Genomic DNA, 22,254 nt, shown 5'->3' on the forward strand with positions numbered 1-22,254 from the left:
TATAACACAAATCCAAATTCATGATATATCTACTTTATTGACAAATAATAGTTTACAAACAATGAGGATTGTTAGCTTTCAATTAACAATCTTAAGAAAGTCGTCTTTTACATGAGCGGAAGCATCTTTTGCATTTTTCAAAGAAATGTATTTATAACTACAAATGCTAAATTTACACATGGTTTAAAATTGTAAGAATTCTTTATTCATAACACTCATAAGGACAACTGTTTTAAACAGAACCCTATTTACCAATTCTGTCATTGTTTGAAATGCAAAAACTAAAATGGATCTTGATAAAAAAAAAACCATACAAAAACAATAACAGAATGAGTATGGATGTATGTAGTAAAAACCAAAATTGCACCACATAAAAACACAAGTAAAAAATGAATATTTATCTAACACAACAAAAACTTAATGTAGTGGATCGGGTTTGGTTAGTTCTTACTGTACAGGTTACAGATTTCTCAATATCTATTGATAACAGATTATCAACATTTACAGGTAAAATAAACATGTAAAAAATAACAATGTCTAAATAAGTGAATCAATTGACTAATAAAGTGACTTTGAAAAGAATTCACAACTGCTAATTCTAATTTCCAGTGGTCATTTAAAATGGTTTTACACGTTTGATCAATCTGTTACCCCAAGCAAAGCATCACAACAACTACAGCTATATCACACACAATATACCATAAGTATACTCATCTGTGAAGATTGATTGAAATATCCCATAACTGAATTCTTAATTACTACAGCTATATCACACACAATATACCATCAGTATACTCATCTGTGAAGATTGATTGAAATATCCCATAACTGAATTCTTAATTACTACAGCTATATCACACACAATATACCATCAGTATACTCATCTGTGAAGATTGACTGAAATATCCCATAACAACTGAATTCTTAATTATCTTAAAACCAGAAACATTTAGAGAGATTGGCAACTCCGCTCTTTTTACTAACAGCAGATGTTCCCTGTGCCTAGGTTTGTTCTCCCCTTCTCCTAAATAGTTAAATACAGGAGTGGGTAACTTTGACATGTTACAATAGTTCAATAATGTTTCAGATGGTGCGAGTCAAAATGCTTATATTTATGCTTTCAAAAATAATATCAATAAAAATGAATCGGAGAAACTGGTCATATCAGACCATGATATATGTTGAAAGACCCACTACTTTTATGAAGCGGCTTTTGATTTTTAAAATGGTAATATAAAACGGTATTGATAATATTGTAGAGCCAATGCTTATGGTTAATACTACACTGATCATTACCTTCTGAACAATTTAAATAAATTAATTAATTTTCATAACCCTTGTAGTTGAGTATCGCTGCGCCAGCAGTAAAATAGCAACATGAATCTTCACTGTTAACATAGATTATGCAGGAAATCTTGCATTTGTTTGGTGTTGTAACAGCATCTTAAGCCATTGATGTATATATTTTTGAGTTATTATTATTTTTAAGAAACTTTTAATTTTTATTTCGGAAAGGTAGTGGGCCTTTTAGTGAATACATTTAAAGAAATTAACCAAGCAAAATGCCTATTAACCGGAGATCCCTCTGCCATCAGCAACGAAAAGAATAAGTTTCAAATTTCTATGTATATTAGCGTTTCTGATAATAGTATAAAGCAGATATTTTTGTGAGAAATACAATGTGACTAGTTAACAAATGGTGTTGAATGAAACATGGGCTACTGCAAGAAGTCATAACATAAAACTATTATATATGGAATATATCTGTTAATAACAACATTTATAACATCAATATATATACTTGTACACACACATTAAAGATGCTCCATCGCTGACCAATTGTATTTTTGCACTTTCAAAAACAGGAGCAGACGATTTAGTATTTTTCTCCTGTTAAAAAAGTTACTTACTTTACACCATTACCACCATTGAAAAGATTGAGCTTCTAATTTTAATCAAAGTTTAAAATAAGAAATATAATTAATTGCATCCCGAAAAAAATCTGTGGCACTATATCCTATATGGAATAAAGTACTGATTGCGCATGCACCAAAGGCGAAATAAATTATCACATAATATTTTTGTGTTATTTAGGTATATATATACACGATTGAACACAAATTATTGTTCAAATGATGAATATATCATTTATGCTCTGTCGACGGTGGAGCATCTTTAATCAGTCAGACTTCTGGTCGGTAGAGAAACTCTATCATCCACTTAGGCATCACTTTTGAACAAGATCTGTAGATGATGCTAATTATATAATTACATTACAAATCTTATTTTGGTTTCAGGTACTATAAAGCACTATAAGTCTGCCAAAATATTTTGGACTGTGGCTAATGAATTAAAATCATAATTCTAGTAGTTTCTTTGCCATTCCAGCAGATGAGACTGTGGCTGACAGCCGTACGAGGGCCAACACAACAGCACCATTACATCTAAAGCACTACACAACATTGAAAACTATAACTTGCTACGAAACTGTTGTTAATACATATGACACTGATGAAGTTTATTTGAAGATTACAAGAAAATTGTGTAAAGTTCTCATCTGTGAGTACAGTCCATGAGACATATTCACATTATGTCTATCAAAACACTTCACAAAGATATTATAAAGGAGATAATATTTTAATGATTGACAAAATTAACTGAGAAAGTACCTGCCCGCTATCTATGAAAGCTCACTTCTAAAGCAAGTTGCAAATGTTATCATATGTATGAACAGACAAACTGTAGCAGTTGTTGAATTCAAAAGTGTCACAAATGTAGACCCAATTTTACAGAACATGTTTGAGTCCAGTGGTCTGTTCCTTTTTAAGTCCATTCACTATGACAGACCTTATACTACAATGTACACCTGTAACTTACATTACCTGTGTACAATTTTATCCTCTAAACTATAATATAAACAAAAAACACGGAGATTCAGTAATATCAAAGTCTGTGATAATGGTATCTACATACATAATGTAATAAAAGTCCAGAGCACTCATAATAGACAGTACACTAAGTACTTAAACCTAACTTAAACGAAATTTGACCTTAGTCTCAGTACCAACTAAAATCATTTTTTTTAACAATGATAATTTGTATTCAGTTAGTCTTTTTTGGAATTGGATGTCTGAGTGGGCGATCTGAAAGGACTTGGAGCAGGGTATGATGTCTCTCCACTATCATTGTTACTTTAGTTGAAGTATGTGAAAAATTTATTTTTGTTAGGCTCAATTATTGAAGATCTATGTTTTACAAATTGCAAATTTTGTTGGGATTAAACTTGGTGTGGAGACATGCGCACAATGATAACTATGATAATATGGTTTAAGCCTTTCTCTGCAAAACTAAAAAAAAAAATATTTGAAGATTATTAAATCCTTTTTGCACAGTTGTTGTAGAAAATACTTTAAAACATTCACTTTCTTTTCGGGGCTCTGAACTCCATTATTTTCCTGTCTTGTTGTTCACTTCAATGGAATAAATAGTGTTGATCTCTTATATTAGTGGACCTGGGTAGGCATAGACTGGGCAATCTGGCTTTTCTGTGTCTGAGGAACTGGTCTCCTAAACAGCAACACATGGGGCTCTGAAACAGACACCAGAAAAGCCATTTCAATACAGACTTACATTTCTTTACACGTTATGAACAATAAAGCACAAATTGATTAAAAATCCAAACTAATCAACTCTTCATATTTTATTTCATAACCATTTCTATGAGTACCTGTTGTCAGTTTATGATATTTTCTTTCATATTGAATTTAAAAGAAAACACTACAAGTCATATGTCACAGACATTGATTTGTTTACTATATACTGTCGACCCGGGAAGCTAATAAATCCGGATTGAACTGGACACACTGAACATGGAGACAACACATCAATTTTACTGTACCCTATAAAGTGTATCCAGTCTGGAGACTACTGTACCCTATAATGGATGATTGGCCTACTTGGTGACCATGAGTGGACCATATACAGTCAAAATTGTTTTAAGAGACCTTCCAAAGGAGATTGAAAAATAGGTCACATATGACAGTTGGTCTCTTAATTGAATCACCCCTTTCGAAACAATTAAATACATGTATCAATGTATATTGTGGGACATGTTTTGACAGTTTTGTTGTACTAAAAACAGTCACAATAATAGGAAATTATTAAATATATAATATATCACATAATATAATACATCTTTTAATTATGTACAGTATTTAATTTTAGGTACTTTTATTTTTCAATTATCTATTTATTTTTTATTTATCTTTCTGTTTTTATTAATGAATAAGATTAAGAATTTCTAAAAACAAATATTTGTTTAGGCCTACCACTTATATATCATAATTAGCTACAAAATTACAATGTATTTAAAAGCAGAAAAAAATAGAAATAATTTTTAATGTTTTTTTTAATTTTTCTTTCATCATTTTATTCATTTATTTTATAGATAAAAAATGGAAAAAAAATAGTGTGAAAAAAAATAATTTAAAAAAAATCCGGAAATCAGCTATTTCCGACTCCTCTGTTACTATCTCCCAAAATGGCTGCCATCATGCTTAGCTACACTGATACATTTTCAGTATTTCTACATTCATGTCGTTCTTTTGTGAGTAAATCATTGTTCATCATTATTTTAGTTGGTTTTGGAAGTGATTATTCTTGATTTTCATCATAAGCATCGTGAATAAATAGCACATTTTCCTTGCAATATCCACCTCAGACATGCAGACGGCTTCGCTCATCAGTACCGAAGCCGAGAGACTTCATGCATGAATAAGTGCTAATTTATGTCAAAGTGAACACCTTGTGTATATAACCAAGCCATATGGATAGCTCTTTTGTCTTGCCTTAATGGGGCTGGGTTGGAAGCCCTACAGGATAGTTAACTGGCTTGGCTTTATATATGAATAGAAGACAAATGCATGTGTAATTTGGGTCGTTAAATACAGAACATCGAGTGTCGTTGGATCCTAAAAGTATGGTCGCTTGTCGCATAAGACAGACGGTCGTTTAATACAGATAGATTATATAGCAATTTTCGCTGGGAGGAATAATTTAGGTCGTTTAAGACAGAAGGTCGCTGAATTCAGAAGGTCGCTAAGGCAATTTTGACTGTAATGTATCCAGCCTGGAGACTACTGTACCCTATAATGGATGATGGGCGTACCTGGTGAGTGGACCATATAGTGTATCCAGCCTGGAGACTACTGTACCCTATAATGGACGATGGGCCTAACTGGTGAGTGGACCACATAGTGTATCAAGCCTGGAGACTACTGTACCCTATAATGGACGATGGGCCTACCTGGTGAGTGGACCATATAGTGTATCCAGCCTGGAGACTACAGTACCCTATAATGGATGATGGGCCTACCTGGTGAGTGGACCATATAATGTATCCAGCCTGGAGACTACTGTACCCTATAATGGATGATGGGCCTACCTGGTGAATGGACCATATACCAGATAGTGTATCCATCCTGGAGACTACAGTACCCTATAATGGATGATGGGCCTACCTGTGAGTGGACCATATAGTGTATCCAGCCTGCAGACTACTGTACCCTATATGGACGATGGGCCTACCTGGTGAGTGGACCATATAATGTATCCAGCCTGCGGACTACTGTACCCTATAATGGATGATGGGCCTACCTGGTGAGTGGACCATATAGTGTATCCAGTCTGGAGACTACTGTACCCTATAATGGATGATTGGCCTACCTGGTGAGTGGACCATATAGTGTATCCAGCCTGGAGACTGCTGTACTCCAATGTTTCTCCACTCTGTTTCTGTCATCAAGTGGTTCTTTGGGACCAGTTTCGCAATATCAGGTGGTAGGATCACATGCCTTGAAAGTTGAAACAAAGTACATGTATCAACATTTTCAATCATTACATTACTTCACTGGCTACAATATGTATCTACTTTGAAAGCTAAATGTCAAAAACAAATAAATCAGAAGTTTGGTTGTACAATTTGAATTTCTTAAGAATGTATATTCAATAATCTCTTCATGCATTTACTATATAATTTACCATCAAAACAAATCTTGTTAGATGAATGATCACATGCAGGGTTTTTGCCAGCTATTTTGGGAAAAGGACCCTAAACGAAAAATGGGAAAAAATCATTGGCGTTTTTCAAAATTAGGAAAATATAAAAACTATAACTTTAATGATATTTTTTCAATTTTGAAAAGTTCAGCAAAGGGAGATTATAATCTCTTGACTAATGCAAGGAAACCCTTCCCTTTGTGCTTAAAAAGGTCATAATGTGATGTTTCAGAGCACATCTGACATGAAAATTGCTCAGTCAAAAGAAATCTCCTAGGCCTGGAAACAAGAAGAATCACATTCCTGCAATCAAAATTAAAGAAATCCCCTAGGCCTGGAAACAAGAATCACATTCCTGTCTTCATCTGATTTCTTCAAGTAAAGCAAATTAATTCAAGCAGACAAGCTTTAATTAGGTCAACATTATAATATACAGTACATAAAATGTGTTCCTTTATTATTGATATTTACCTGTATTCAAAATGTTCATCAAAGTATTTCTCTGAGTAGGAAATCTGTTCCACAGGCATTTTGATAATCTTCACCTGAAATTAATATCTAAAATATAGCAAACATTTCAACATAGCTTTAGTTTAATAACTTTTATACATCGTAGACGTAAGCCAATCATTTCTATGAAATGGTTCTTTGTACATGTAGCAGTATGAACATATATATATATTGTATTATTTGCTAATATTCACTCTGGTTTAATTTCAAGATCCCAAAACCAGTGAATAAATTACAATTTACTTTCGATTAGTCCCATCTGCCAGTTATTATGACATCACGAAACTCATGTCAATGATGATGTGATAACGGCAAATAATGATGTTGTTTTGGGATCGCAAGTGGACCTTAACTGGAGATGGGCCATATTATCCCGATTTTGTTTTACAAAACAAACTTATCATGAAAAGTTTAACAAAATATGACAAAAACACAGGGAGAAGCCTCCTGGGTTAAGTTACAAACAACAAAATACATCTTTCTGTCATTTAAAGGACAATCAATAAAAATTGTTGTGTGTGCGAAATTATGTACCCTTATAGCCTATTACTTAACAAAATCTACAGTAGCATCCATAAGAGTAAATTACATGTATAACCATTAAATTAAAATGAAAGCCATGGTGTCATGTAAATTACGGGACAACAGCATCCACAACGAGCCATGACAATCAGGCATCTATACAAGCCAATACAGGCTTCCTTTTGATGCAGAATGTGATTTCAGCCAAAGTATATATTATGATACCTCCTTTGATAAAAACATTAAAACTTTATGGGTTTCATTTCACAGAATTCTGTATTTGGGTAGCTGAATAATTACTCAAATGCAGGAGAATTCATCAAAATCTGCAATGAGTTACTATGGGAAAATTAAAATTTGTGAAACTGGGCCTGTAACGTTGGCCCAACCAGAAATAGGTTTCTGGTCGGACGCCTATTTCTGGTCGGACAGGTCAGACTCATTTCATTTACATTATAAAACTTGTAAATATCAGTGTTAACATTTATGATTTCGGCTTGAATTCTAATTATATGCATTCAATTGTGGGCTAGTAGCATACCAAAAAAGTACCTAATGTTGACTGTTTTGATTCTGGCGCCTCAGACTGGAATCCTCAATTTCTCGCGAGATTTCAAGAGATTTGAGGTTCGATCGAGAGTTTCGGATTTTTAGCTATTATGTATTCTTGATGTTAGAGGGGTTCCAAATTATATCCAAGATGGCGCTCTTACTAAGGTGAAAAGGGAATATATCCATTAGTTTTTGGTTCAAGTATATATTCAAGGGTCATCTGGAGATGACATATATCGAAACATTGGTCACACATTACTTTTTATATACAGCTTATATGCTTAAAGTAGATAAGATATTTACCATCTTCCGAAATGCAAATATTTCGATTTCTAACATATTTTATTTGCCCTTGGCCCAGGTTTTGCCAAAAAGTATATTGTTAATATTTATACTAATCGTTTTTAATTTGAGTAATTAATATGGATTTTTTCTCTCAGAAGAAGATCGTAGCTACATGTACATATAAATGTACATTAGCTACATGTACATATACATGTACATGTAAATAGAGGATTGTAACGTACAGTAACCACAGAACTTTACACTACTACTAGTCAGCCAGTTGCATAACTTGCCTTTGTCGAGTGTACTTACGCTAGACAGGGATGCATGATATACAAACAAATAATTGATACAACTTATATTTGCGATTTAATAAATATAGATATCTACAGTATTTCCCAGACTAGGCTTCTTAGTATTTCAGCCATATGTGCTGTGATTTGGTAAACAGAACTATTATGTATCTATGTGATTAGTTGTATTTACTACATTTGTATTTAATTGTCAGTAATAAATTAATTATATTGCAATATTTTAACAATTTGCTATCAAACCACTTTACTTTCAGAAATTTGGGCAGGAAAGGTCTGCTGGGACACAACAGATTGGTGCTAACAAAATGGTATTTAGCATTTCATGTGAACAGGTCATAATTTGTATTTGCTGTACCTATATATTTGATAAGATTGTAATGGATATGAATTGTAAAAAATAACAAATGAATTATAACATTTGAAGGAATTGATAATTGTATATAATTAATAAAAAGAATTATAATTAATTATATTATATTATTTAATTAATTAACATTACATGTGTCTGAAGGAATTTATAAAAGGTATCATTTGAATGTTTATTTTTTTTTATATTTAAAAGTTGAAAGTGCAAATACATTGTAAGAGAGACATGAAATGGGCTTAAATTCATTGTTTAATCATTTATTGTTGGAAGAAGCTATAATACATGTTTATATTTTCTGACAGTGTACAGCCATCATCATCCCAAGCTTATGATGAAATGAAGGAATTCTGGCAAAAAAACAAAAAGCTGAACCGACCATTGTCTCCGCATTTATCAATCTATAGGTAATGCTAAAAGTTAACTTGGTCTTAGACTTTTAGGCATGGAATATAAGTATAGACAGTTTTCAGAGTAATTCTTATTTGGCTAGTACTACTGGATAAAATGATTATAAAGTATCTTTAGGTTTATGACCTTCAGCTTCATATTCTTTATATGCCATTGGTAAATGACTAAGATGTTTTTGCTGGCCTGGTATTTGGTATGTAGGGTTGATGTCAACATCTTCAAAGCTCTTTTAAACGATTGATCTGATCTTTTTAATCAATGTTAAATATGCTAAGATCTTAATATTGCAATATATATCCAGGGTTTGCGTAGGGTGATGGTGCTCCCTAAATATGTCCCTTTCCAGGTAAAATGGGGTTCCTATAGTACCTACCGTATTTTCCCTATTAAGAGCGCCTCTAATAAGGACGCTCCCAAGTTTTTTGCTGAAAAAAATCAATTTTTGTGCCAGATTGTGACGATTTGTCTTTGCAGATGCTAAAAAATACTGTTTCACATCAATCTGATGCTTAACAGATATCCGATCAGCTAGTATAAGCACTAAATTTATTGCATTGGGCAACTTAGGACATCTTTGCCAAGTGTTTACACATAGAAACAGCTAGAACGCCATGTTCAAAATAAAACGTGTCACTTGAATGCCCCACATGCATGTATGGATGAAGACTAACTGGCAACAACATGTTAGCGATGTCTGTACAGGTTTTATGAATACTTACTGTATATCAATGATAAAGGTTCCTAAATAACAGGAATGTTATCATTTTAAAGCATTTTATTGTGTGCTCTTGTCGGTAATTCCCATCTGCCACAAAACGAAAGAAGCGATTGAAAGCACCGTCCGCCATTTTGTGTACGCATGGTAAACAAACAGGCTAACATGAAATGCCAAAATTCTGTGGAACAGACATATTTAACCAATGTTTAATACTTCTGGTGCATACATTTCTTCATAGTTATGTAATTTCAATACTTACTTGACTTCAAAACCTAAGGTGGTTATAGTAAGTTTCAGAAAAATACGAAACTAAAAGCAAGATGACTATATATAGTCTGTTTCAGAAAAAAACATCTAAAAATGGTCTCTAATAATGGCGCCCCTCCCCCTTGGCCATTTACCTGCGCCGGCGCCCTCATTAGGGAAAATATGGTATATTACATGTATTTGCATAGACTTGCAGTAAAAAAGTGGGGTCCTTTTCATTTTCTATCTATGCTTAAAAGAACAATTATATCAAAAACCAATAACTGATTAACTCAGAAACCATATATAAGCCTAAAGCCTTAGTCCTATGTAGATGTTCAGAGGGAGTGGAATTTAGGTCTGGAAATCTTAAGCCTGGCCTGTTGCTTGCTAGGTTAATTAACTACCAAATTGATTCAAATATCTGTGAGGTAATTCATATAAAACCCTCCTTTTCTGATCAGAGTTTTCTGGAATTCACTAATCATTTGTCATCCAAATAATGATGTGATTTGTTTGGAGCATAGTAAGTTTGATCTATTAATGAATTTGAATAGAACAAATAACCACAAGGTTAATGCAGTCAAAAAATGGTGAACAAATTTATGGAATAAATGCGATCAATATTGTTATATAAGATGTTTACACTCAGTTATCACTACTGTTTTCTAGTCCACAACTGACCTCCATGCTGTCTTTGGGTCACAGAGCCACCGGTATTGCTATGTCTGTTGGTGAGTACATATGTACTAAGTCACTTGAATTGCTGTATATTGAGTTTAACCAAATTTGGGTTGGTCATATACATGTTTGCTCAAGTTAATGGAATACTTTTCTTCTTTTGAAGATATGATCAAAGATCAAAATATCTTATGTTTTTGTTTTAGCATAATATATTCTTATGATTTCATGTTATGAAAACAATCACAGTTGTTTTGTAATGGTTCATACTATACAGATATTTATCTCCACTTTTCTTTGACAATAATTCCTGCTGTCCCTATAGGTTCAATGTTGACTGGGAAGATATATATCTCTTTTCTTTGACAATAATTCCTGCTGTCTGTACAAATTTCGAATTTGATATTATCTTGGGAGATACATGTATTAATAGTCTGCCCTTTCTTTGACATTAATTCCTGCTGCTCTATCATATATTAAATGTTTTTACCAACTGGTTATCTCCCTTGTTATATGTGTTCATATCTATCAGTACCTATGTGTGGCCCCAAACATTAATGATTGGTATTTCTCGATAAAAATTCCCCCCACCCCCCCCCTAAAATACTAGTATTCCCCCTGATCACTACAGATTTGTACTTTCTGAAGGAGATTATCCCCCTTGAATTTTGTGTTGAGAGTGATCCATGTGGTTGCTACATGTTGGTTATTTGATTATCTCCCCTTTTTTTTTGGTTTTGAAAGTTACGTTCGCTACTAGTCCAGTCCTGGAAGATTGATCTCCCTTGTTATTGTTTTTACAGCTATCCCTGTAGTCGCCACAGGCTTAATGTTTGCCCCAGGAGATTTTGCATCCTACCTACATGCTGTGCACCTGAGTGCTGGAACTGTAATTGCCTGTAAATACATTGTGGCTTTTCCCTTCGTCTACCATTACATCAACGGTATACGCCATCTGGTGAGTGTCACACCTGTCCTTTGTAAACATGAAGAATCTTCTTTAGGTCATCTGACCCAAAGGTCTAGGAACAGGTGAAAAGTTTTGATCAATTGCTGTTTATAGAATTGGCTAATGGTTATGAAATAAAAAGACTTGTTGTCACGGGTCTAGGACTGACTCATCCTTGATACTCCAGGGGTTCGGATCACTAGATTACCTGTTCTGATCTATGGCCTCCAGTTTTACTATGAGATAGTTCAGGGGTATAGAGATCGTAAGTGTTCGGAATCCTTGGAGTATCAAGGATGGGACCGAGTTGTCATAGGCCTTGGGGTGACATAATGTTATGAACTTTTGTTGTTGCAGGCTTGGGACTGGGCTAAAGGTTTCAGTTTAAAAGACACCTACAACAGTGGATATGTGGTACTGGCTCTCTCAGTGATTATCACAGCTTGTCTCGTGCATCTGGTGTGAAACATTCTAATTATATTATTATGGACATTCTAAGAAGATGATAGGAATATTATCTCGTATGGTATCACACATATGTTTAAGACATTTTATTTAGAGATAAGGAATTTCTTGTGTTATATTAAAAATCAAGTAACTTAAATATAAAAAAGGCCATCTAATTATATTATTATGGACATTCTAAGAAGTTGTTAATGCATGCATGCCTTAGCAAGCTGGGAAATACACACTCTAGTTATCTCCCTTGTTTTAAGAAGTCCATTCCTAGTTGCTTTTGTACTGTTCAAATGCTGTTTATAAATAAATGTACCTTCAGATCTGCAAAGATAGCTTCAAGTTTACAAACTAGTTAATGAATAATATATTTTCAATGAAAGTTTTATTCAATCTTTAATAATGTGCGGTCAACTTAAGTTGATTTAATAGACTGGACATGTTTAAGGTGAAACTATTGATAAGCATCTGATTTAACAGGAAAATGTACATATATTTGATTGTAAAGTGTGTTTTGTACAAAAGGCATAACAAACGATCATATTCAAATCATAATGTTATATGTGAATACTGCTTCCTGAATCATTAAATGAAAAGTTGAAGACTCATTCAGGTTTTGTTTTACAGGGCTTTTAATGGAGTTTGTGCTTTAGCCAGATGAGGGGTTTATTCGTTTTTGTTTTGGTCAGAAGATGGGGAAGTGGGGAGGGGGGGGGGGAGGGAGGAGGTATGGAGCTTGTGTTCTGGCTAGCTGAAGAATTAATGGATTTCATTGAAGCTCTTTGACCTCGTAGATTTAGATACCTTCTTTTCTCATCTCCATTATTATTTTTAGGTCATCTGACCTGAAGGTCATCATGCACCGTTCATCGTCATGCGCCGTCCGCCGTGCGCAAACTTTTCATTCAAACGACTTCTTCTCGATAACCAAAAGGCCCAGGATGGGATGAAGGGCTACCAAGTTTTTTCAAATCAATGACCTTGAAGTTCATTCAAGGTCACAGGGGTAAAAAAGGCTAAAACCATTTAAACAACTTCTTGTGAATAACTAAGAGGCCTAGAGACCTGATATTGGGCCCCTAACATGCTGGGATGAAGGGCTATCAAGTTTGTTCAAATCAATGACCTTGATCTTCATTCAAGGTCACAGGGGTTAAAAATGCTAAAATCTTTAAACGACTTCTTCTCAATAACCAGAAGGCCCAGGGTACTGATATTGGGTATGTAGCATGCTGAGATGAAGGGCTATCAAGGTTGTTCAAATGAATGACCTTGATCTTCATTCAAGGTCACAGGGGTCAAAAAAGCTAAAATCTTAAAAACGAATTCTCCTCAAGAATCAGAGTGCCCAGGGTACTGATATTAGGCCCGCAGCATGCGAGGATGAAGGGCTACCAAGTTTGTTCAAATTAATGACCTTGACCTCCATTTAAGCTCACAAGGGTCAAATAGGCTAAAATCTTTACACAAATTCTTGTGAATAACTAAAAGGCCTAGAGACCTGATATTGGGTCCTTGACATGCTGGGATGAAGAGCTATCAAGTTTGTTCAAATGAATGACCTTGATCTTCATTCAAGGTCACAGGGGTCAAAAAAGCTAAAATCTTTAAACGACTTCTTCTCAAGAACCAAAAGGCCCAGGATACTCATATTGGGCCTGCAGCACGCTGGGATAAAGGGCTACCAAGTTTGTTCAAATGAATGACATTGACCTTCATTTAAGCTCACAGGGGTCAAATAGGCTAAACTCTTTAAAAGACTTCTTGAGAATAACTAGGAGGCCCAGAGACCTGATATTGGGCCTGTGACCTGCCGGGATAAAGAGCTACCAAGTTTGTTCAAATCAATGACCTTGACCTTTATCCAAGGTCACAGGGGTCAAATAGGCTAAAATCTTGAAATAACTTTTTTGTGAATAACTAAGAGGCCTAGAGACCTGATATTGGGCCTGTGACATGCTGGGATGTTTTTTTTTTTTTGTTTTTTTTTTTAATGACCTTGATCTTCATTCCAGATCACAGGGGTCAAAATGGCTAAAATCTTTAAATGACTATGTTGTATTGTGCCAATAGTCAGATGACCGTTAAGGCCCATGGGCCTCTTGTTCTTGTTCCTAACTAACATCTCCCTTGACACCACCTCACATTTGTAACCTTCAGTTGTGTATTAGGCTCCTGGGTTCGAGGATAGACTCTTGCCCTGAGCACCAGACTTAGACATTATGATCAGATTCCCCTGATATCTGGTGTAGCCCGAGATACCTCTTGCTCCTAACCCCAGGAACTTAGGATCATTATGACAGATAGATGTCTGGTGTAGACTGAGATACTCTGGCCTGACACCAGACATCAAACTTAGACATTATGTCCGATTGATGCCTGGTTGTAGCCTGGTATACTCTGGCACCATGACACCAGGGTCTTGGGACTTTTACAGATAGAGGCCTGGTGTAGCCCGCGATATCTGGCCCTGACACCGGACTTGGACATTATGTCTGGTGTTGGACCGAGGTACCTCTGGCCCTGGACACCAGAATTAGACATTATTAACAGATAGAGGTTCGGGGGTAGCTCGAGATAACTCTTGCCCTAGTCACCAGACTTAGACATTATGACAGATTAGATATCTGGTGTAGCCCGAGATACTCTGGCCCTGGGACCCAGACTTAGACATTATTGGACAGTTAGAGGTCTGGTGTACGCCCGAGATTACTCTGGCCCTGACACGACTAGACATTATGACGCATTGGATGGTGTAGACGAGATTACTCTGGCCATGTCCACCAGACTTGACATTATGACAGTAGAGGCCTGGTGTAGCCCAGTGATTACTCTGGCTCCATGAACACCAAACTAAGACCAAGTAGATTAGTGTGATGTCCTGGTGTAGCCTGGATATATACTCCTTTTTATGGCCCTGTCACAGACTTAGACATTATGACAGAATAGATTTCTTGTTGTAGACCGAGATACTCTGGCCCTGACACCAGTTTTGTGTACTTAGACATTATAACAGATTAGAGGCCTGGTGTTGCCCGAGATACTCTGGCCCTGACACCAGACGTTAGACATTATGACAGATAGAGGTCTGGTGTAGCCCGAGATACTCTGGCCCTGACACCAGACTTAGACATTATAACAGATAGAGGTCTGGTGTAGCCTGAGATACTCTGGCCCTGACACCCCCCAGACTTGGACATTATAACAGATAGGTTGTTCAGGTGTAAGCCTGAGATACTCTGGCCCTAGTCACCAGACTTATGACATTATGAAGCAGATAGAGGCCTGGTGTAGCCCGAAATACTCTGGGCCCTGACACCAGACTTAGACATTATAACAGATAGAGGTCTGGTGTAGCCTTGAGATACTCTGGCCTGTCACCAGAGACTTAGACATTATGACAGATAGAGGCCTGGTGTAGCCCGAGGTATACTCTGGCCCTGTCACCAGACTTAGACGCATTATGACAGATAGAGGCCTGGTGGTAGCCCGAGATACTCTGGCCCTGACACCAGACCTTACTTAGGACATTATGACAGATAAAGGTCTGGTGTAGCCTGAGATACTCCTGGCCCTGACACCAGTGACTTAGACATTATGAACAGATAGAGGTCTGGTGTAGCCCGAGATACTCTGCCGGCCTGACACCAGACTGTAGACATTATGACAGATTAGATGTTCTGGTGTAGCCCGAGATACTCTGGCCCTGACACAGACTTAGACTCTTAGACATTATAACAGATAGAGGTCTGGTGTAGGCCTGAGATACTCTGGCCCTGACACCAGACTTAGACATTATGACAGATAGAGATGTCTTAGTGTAGCCCGAGATACTCTGGTCCCTGACACCAGGACACTTAGACATTATGACAGATAGATTGCCTGGTGTAAGCCCCTGAGATACTCTGGCCCTGTCACCAGACTTAGACATTAATATAACAGATAGAGGCCTGGTGTAGCCTGAGATACTCTGCCTCCCTGACACCAGACTTAGACATTAATGACAGATAGAGGCCTGGGTGTTAGCCCGAGATACTCTGGCCCTGTCACCAGACTTAGACATTATGACAGATAGAGGCCTGATTGTAGCCCGAGGATACTCTGGCCTGACACCAAACTTAGACATTATGGACAGATAGAGGTTCTGGTGTAGCCTGAGATACTCTGGCCTGACACCAGACTTAGACATTATGAACAGATAGAGGTCTGGTGTAGCCCGAGATACTCTGGCCCTGACACCAGACTTAGACATTATGCAACAGATAGATGTCTGGTGTAAGCCGAGATACTCTGGCCCTGACACCAGACTTAGACATTATAACAGATAGAGGTCTGGTGTAGCCCGAGATACTCTGGGCCCTGTCACCAGAGACTTAGACATTGTAACAGATAGAGGCCTGCTGGTGTAGGCCCGAGATACTCTGGCCCTGACACCAAACTTAGACATTATAACAGATAGAGGTTGGTGTAGCCCGAGATACTCTGGCCCTGACACCAGGACTTAGGGGACTTGTAACGTAGGTTGTGAGAAAGTCTGTTGTGTAACAGATAAGAGGACCTAGTTTCTAGGAGAATACTCTAGCCCACACCACAAATACACATGGTATAAAACAGGACATTTCAAACCTATTTAAAGTCCTGGACTTAGACTTTACATTATGATCAGATAGAGGCTCTGGTGTGTTACAGGAAGCACTGCTTCATGAGATATCCATCCACGAAATTAAAATATCTTTCTAATAAAAAAGACACGAACAATCTGATATGCTGATCTAACAATGTATTACCTACCAAATAAATCCTCCCCGGTCGGTATGGAAATAACGGCTTATCTATTTCTATTTTGCGGATATTGTCCACAGATGTAACATATGGGAAAACCATGGTTATTTTATGCAACACTGTTTCTTAATTATAGATTTCATGCAAGCATTTCAGATAGAACATGCTATTGTATGGCGCAGTTACAGATTTGATACATGTTTAAGTTTGGAATATACCTGTATTAGCACAGTCAGTCTGTTTAATAGTATATTGGACAAAATCCATTGTCAAACAAACACTTTTTAACTCAGTTAGAATAAGTTATTACTATTACAAACGCAGTGAGTTGAACATTTAGGTTTATTCAAAAGGGTTTTAACGGTGGTTTTGAAATATCTACTTTACAGAAAAATTATATACACTGCCCTTCATGTTAACTAATGGAGGGCAGTGAGTTATATTTTATGTCAAAAAGTAGATAATTTCACAAATAGGCAGGCGATTTATCTCTGAGAAGAAAAACTATCGAAAAAAAATCAATGATGTTAGAGGTTAGAGAAGATAGTTGATAAATAATATATACTGATGCCTGTATTAAAAAGGTTTTACAAACAGCCGGGTTCTTATTTATATTTGTTTGTGGCGTTTTTATGATATTGAATAATAATTGTTTCCTTTCGGTGATAAATCGGGCCGTACGTTTTGCATGTCTTGTAATTCTGCGATGAGTTTTTGCCTAAAATCAAGCTGATATAAAATGTATATGCCTAGCTAACCGGTATCAGACTAGATCGGATATCAAATGACGACTTTTTCTCTACATTATCATCCCTATTTCTGTGCCATGTAGTCGTCAAATGAACTATTCCGTTTTAAACCCCTTTCCTTTCAATTCATTAATATTTAATAAGTTGCCTTTTTAATTTACACTAAACGTGTGTTAGTACGAATCCAACGCCTCTAATGATAAATTAGAACTTGTATGCGATAGCCCCAGCAGGCACATGGACGTCGACCACATGACGTCATGTAGATGTTCAGATGGATATATGAATCCAACGTCAGATCCAAGATAGATGTGAATGATGTTTAGACTTTAAGAATTCTTACCTGTATTGACGTTATAATCTGACGTCATTACAAGACACATAAATTACTTCGAAATTCATTTGACTTTTCGTTACGCATGTTGAAGATGTTCCACCGCTGACAATCTAATTAAAATTAGACTTGTAATTCCGCTACCTCAACTACGATACTCTACGTTAGAGTAGGTCCGGAAATTACAGGTCTAATTTTAATTAGATTGCACCGCTGACAAATGGTATGTTTTTTTCGCTACCAAACAAACAGGAGCAGGACTGTTTAGTATTTTTCTTCAACCACCATTAAGTGTTATTTGAGCTTCTAATTTACTTCAAGAAAAAATATTGAAAATAATTTCACTTCAAGCATTAAAAATAAATTGAAAAAACTTAAAAAAAAATCCGTGGCACTATGTCTATATGGAAATGAAGTTTTTGATAGCGCATGCATCAAAAGCATAATGAATTATTACACGAACCCTTTTTTATTATATTAATAAGACATAGATATTCACGTTATGTTAAATCCGCATTACGTATTCTATAATGATGAGAATTGGTTTAGGCGTCTTGTCGGCTCGGTGGCACCACTCGGTGTAAAGCACATTGCGAAGACATTAACCTTTATGTATTATAAATATATGCCATAGTATATAATATGGACCAATCAAACATAACCCTATTCATTGAATATTCTTTATTGTTTATCGTATATGATGTACTATGATATTAATATATAATGAATTTATAAATATTATTCATATGTGGTTTTTCAAATATTCATTAGTGGAATTTCACATTGAATCATTTCTTATAAACGGGATGGTAATTTTATAGATAAATAAATGTATTTGAAATAATAAGAGAATATTATAAGAATAAAAAGATTATGAGTAACACACATTCTCAAAATTACGATATATGAACGTCTTGTAAATGTATTAATAGTGCATGTTCCCAGATTAGTTAGTATGAGACATTGTGACCGGTTTGGACTATTTAAGGTTTTTTCTCATTGTTAAATGTAGGTCGATTACGGTACAAAATTGGAGTAAAAAATTACAGCTTCAATATTGAAAGTTTTAGAATAAATTTTACTGTAAATGGTACATAAATGCATGTTTCCGCTTACTCAGATTACAATATTGCACGATTTAAATGTTGAACATAAAATATACAACGGGATGCTAAATTCCAAGCTCAGCGTTGACGATGCTACTTTAGGTGAGAAACCAATTGAATACACAATGTATTGGATTTGTAATCAAGGGAATGATAAAGTTATATATATCACAAATTGAAACAACAACTCATAATAGTTACAAAACAATAACATTCAGTGGTTCAACGATAACCATATTAACTATAGAATGGATGTTTCATACTAAATAAATTGTGTGTTATACATTAAGTAGCACATTATAAGGTGTTTCATCATTATTGTTTGAAAAAACGTTGCATACAAGATATCCCATTGAGGCTTTGCCTTTTTATGAGAAAGATGAAATAAGATCTTTTTTTTTTTTTTTTTTTTTTTTTTTTCTATTAAAATGTTTATTCACAACTGGTTTCTACATAGGGGTATGTACTAAACAATTTCATCAAAATTCTAGATGTATATAATCATATATGACTTTTCTGCTTTTCCAGTACTAAACGAAGAATACACATAATTCGTACCAAGGAGAACATATAAATAGTGTAATAATCTATATGTAGTGCACTAAACCCATACGTAGTACACAAAACCCATACGCAGTGCAATAACCTTTAGTTAGTGCAATATCCTAAACGTACGAGCAATAATGAGCGAGAATGATTCCCTCTAGGATGGTGCCTGATTGACCAGGATGTTTTCAGATCATTGCAAAAATAGAGTATGCTTAACTCTTACCTAAAAAAGGAAAACTATGAATGAAATTTGAGAAAGTCCCCTTCTGTAGTATTTACTGAGTAAAAAAAGATAAGACGAATTGCTAACGAAGATCGACCACAGACGGAAAACGATTTAAAAAGTGCACCACCTGTTGGTACTTGGCTTAAAAAGAGATATTTTGGTAAAAAAATGACACAGACATCATGATGATGATTTATGTTTTACCTATCACTGAAAAGAAAAAAGTCAATATGCTGACGTTCTATCAAAAGATTTAAATATAAATATAAACTTTATTTATTTTACATCGATTACGAAACAAGTTATACAACTTATGCAAATCACTCTCGATGGCCCAATTATAAGCGCGCGAGGGCTGTTAGCGTGGAAGGTAACCGGAGTGCCCGGAGAAAACTCAAGTGATCGGGCAGGTGACCCTTAACCTTTTCACGGGGGATCGAACCCCGGCCAGCTAGGTGAAAAGCTAGTGGCTTAACCACTACACCACCCGATCATCCTCAAAAGTTTTTGTATCATATTGAAGATATTGCAAATAGTAACAAACATTGATATAACAGATAATTTGTGATATGAACGAAATCATACAAAATAACAATTAATGAGATCTTAGTGTGGAAATATTGGCATACAAATACCGACACAAAGTACATATTAACAATAATATTAAAATGTAAAATATAAATTGCTTTTAAAGATCATAAGTAATGTATGAACAAAACATGAGGAGCAATATTTAGCATCAACATTATGGCCACATCGAATATAACATATGATTCTAATAGCATATGACGTAAAGAAGAGCGATACAACAAAAAAGCCAAGATATGAGTGCATCATTATCATGGCGTATAATGTTTAACCAACCAACATAAGCACAAAATATTTCTTTGTGAAATATGTAAGTGACAAGTTAAAACTTCGGACTAACACATGATCATGGATGGGTAAAACGTCCCTTTACTATCAAAGCGCTAGAACATTAAATTCCTGTTTGATACCCTATATGTAAAAAATAATACCGGGTTATCGCTTTACATGTACATTTAATATATAGGTAAGTAATACCGGTCTATTCCATTACAAGTATATGTAATAGGTAAATAATACCGGACTATTCCATATAATATCTACATGATCCATGAATTACCAAACCAGAAAAGACATGAATAACCCATCTATGAGATAAAAGTAAAAGATACCCTTTATAACCGTCTATCTATCTCTTACATGTAGATGTACAATGTATATTACCAAACCATAGGGATTTTAATTTACTTTCCATCCACACTCCTTTCAGGCATATAACTTAACACTACAATAACACCAAGGAAAACGACACGTCTAACAAGTACCACACAGTGAAACAGAATATCGAAACAATAATTCATACCCTGAATCATATACTAGTAAAAGCATTGATAATATCTGAAAATCAATAAAGGTTTTACATCGAAAGTAAAAACATAACACATATCGATTAATAAGGCCACAAAAATGACTTGAACAAAGAAAAAAAATTGAAAACTATATTTTACACCAAAAATCTGCCACAAGCTGCGAGAAAAATCAATAAAAATAATTAAGCGATTATGAACATAATAATATATTATCATCCTAAGTTGCAGTTAATATGATGGCAAAGACAATTAATAAAATAAAAAAAGTAAAAAAACATGTCACAGCGACAAAGTTAGAGGCAATAAATAAAAAAAAAATATATTTAAAACCCAGATTTTACTGTAGGATTAAAACTGTAATGTTATCAATAAAGGTGCTACATGTACACTGCTGACGAATGCTAATTGTTATCTATTAAAATACAAGAGCAGGATCAAAAGTTACTCACTTTACAACATTACCATCGTTGACAAATTTGGGCTTCTTAATATTTTACTTCTGATGAAAAGTATTTAAGATAATCAATTGCATTTCAAAATAGTCTGTGGCACTGAATGCCCTGTATGGAATGAGATATTGACTGCACAGACACGATTTTACATCAATAGGTATCCCAATGATAAATACTGTTTTTGCTCTGTCGGCGGTTGGGCATCTTAAATAGTATTGGTAACATCAGCGACAATGAAGTATTTCATTAATTGTGACTAAATCACTGTAAACAACTAACTGCAGACTGAATTATGGATATACATGTATTGTAATCAAAGAAATGTATTGCATAGTACCTGCTGATGAGGAAAATAACTAGTCAGAGATGATCTGATATAATGTACATGTATAAGGAAACTTATTTCTCTGACACATCTCCGTACTAAGGCAATACCATCGAGATATATTCTTAACGCAGATTAGCTTTCCGTTAACTATATTACAAAACAATTTCATAGAAAATACTTGTACAAGTTAACTTATCAATGATCGTTTACAAAAAATTGAATATAATCATAATTAATCGAACAACTATTATTTATGCAATGCTTAG

At 35.1% G+C, this 22,254-nt stretch overlaps 2 protein-coding genes across 3 annotated transcripts; one reads left to right on the forward strand and one right to left on the reverse strand.

Annotated features, from left to right (window-relative positions):
- Positions 1-17: 17 nt before the first annotated feature.
- Positions 18-7,699, reverse strand: LOC138317602 (cyclin-dependent kinases regulatory subunit-like). Of its 2 annotated transcripts, none has more exons than XM_069259380.1 (4): positions 7,642-7,699; positions 6,529-6,602; positions 5,725-5,852; positions 18-3,589 (listed from the first exon to the last, which is right to left on the reverse strand). In XM_069259380.1, exons 2-4 carry the CDS (start codon positions 6,585-6,587, stop codon positions 3,504-3,506), a joined length of 273 nt encoding a protein of 90 aa, XP_069115481.1. In that variant the 5' UTR covers positions 6,588-6,602; positions 7,642-7,699; the 3' UTR covers positions 18-3,503. The 2 variants fall into 2 exon arrangements, with proteins under 2 accessions (XP_069115481.1, XP_069115482.1); XM_069259381.1 differs by having other exon boundaries at positions 7,631-7,698.
- Positions 7,700-7,738: 39 nt separating this feature from the next.
- LOC138317603 (succinate dehydrogenase cytochrome b560 subunit, mitochondrial-like) lies at positions 7,739-12,673 on the forward strand. The gene is made up of 6 exons (XM_069259383.1): positions 7,739-7,806; positions 8,495-8,548; positions 8,910-9,011; positions 10,652-10,713; positions 11,464-11,618; positions 11,967-12,673. Exons 1-6 carry the CDS (start codon positions 7,760-7,762, stop codon positions 12,072-12,074), a joined length of 528 nt encoding a protein of 175 aa, XP_069115484.1. The 5' UTR covers positions 7,739-7,759; the 3' UTR covers positions 12,075-12,673.
- Positions 12,674-22,254: the final 9,581 nt, after the last annotated feature.

This window comes from Argopecten irradians, chromosome 3, assembly GCF_041381155.1.
Source record: "Argopecten irradians isolate NY chromosome 3, Ai_NY, whole genome shotgun sequence".
NCBI classification, from domain to species: Eukaryota; Metazoa; Mollusca; class Bivalvia; order Pectinida; family Pectinidae; genus Argopecten; species Argopecten irradians.

Excerpts from the sequence above, each read along its gene's own strand:
- LOC138317603 (XM_069259383.1), top strand. The coding sequence starts at position 7,760 with ATGTTAGAGGGGTTCCAAATTATATCCAAGATGGCGCTCTTACTAAG. Across the intron at positions 7,807-8,494 it reads AAGATGGCGCTCTTACTAAG|AAATTTGGGCAGGAAAGGTC; the intron begins GTGAAAAGGGAA and ends CTTTACTTTCAG. Across the intron at positions 10,714-11,463 it reads CGGTATTGCTATGTCTGTTG|CTATCCCTGTAGTCGCCACA; the intron begins GTGAGTACATAT and ends TTGTTTTTACAG.
- LOC138317602 (XM_069259380.1), bottom strand. The coding sequence starts at position 6,587 with ATGCCTGTGGAACAGATTTCCTACTCAGAGAAATACTTTGATGAACAT. Across the intron at positions 5,853-6,528 it reads GATGAACATTTTGAATACAG|GCATGTGATCCTACCACCTG; the intron begins GTAAATATCAAT and ends TCAACTTTCAAG. Across the intron at positions 3,590-5,724 it reads CTATATGGTCCACTCACCAG|AGCCCCATGTGTTGCTGTTT; the intron begins GTAGGCCAATCA and ends TGTCTGTTTCAG.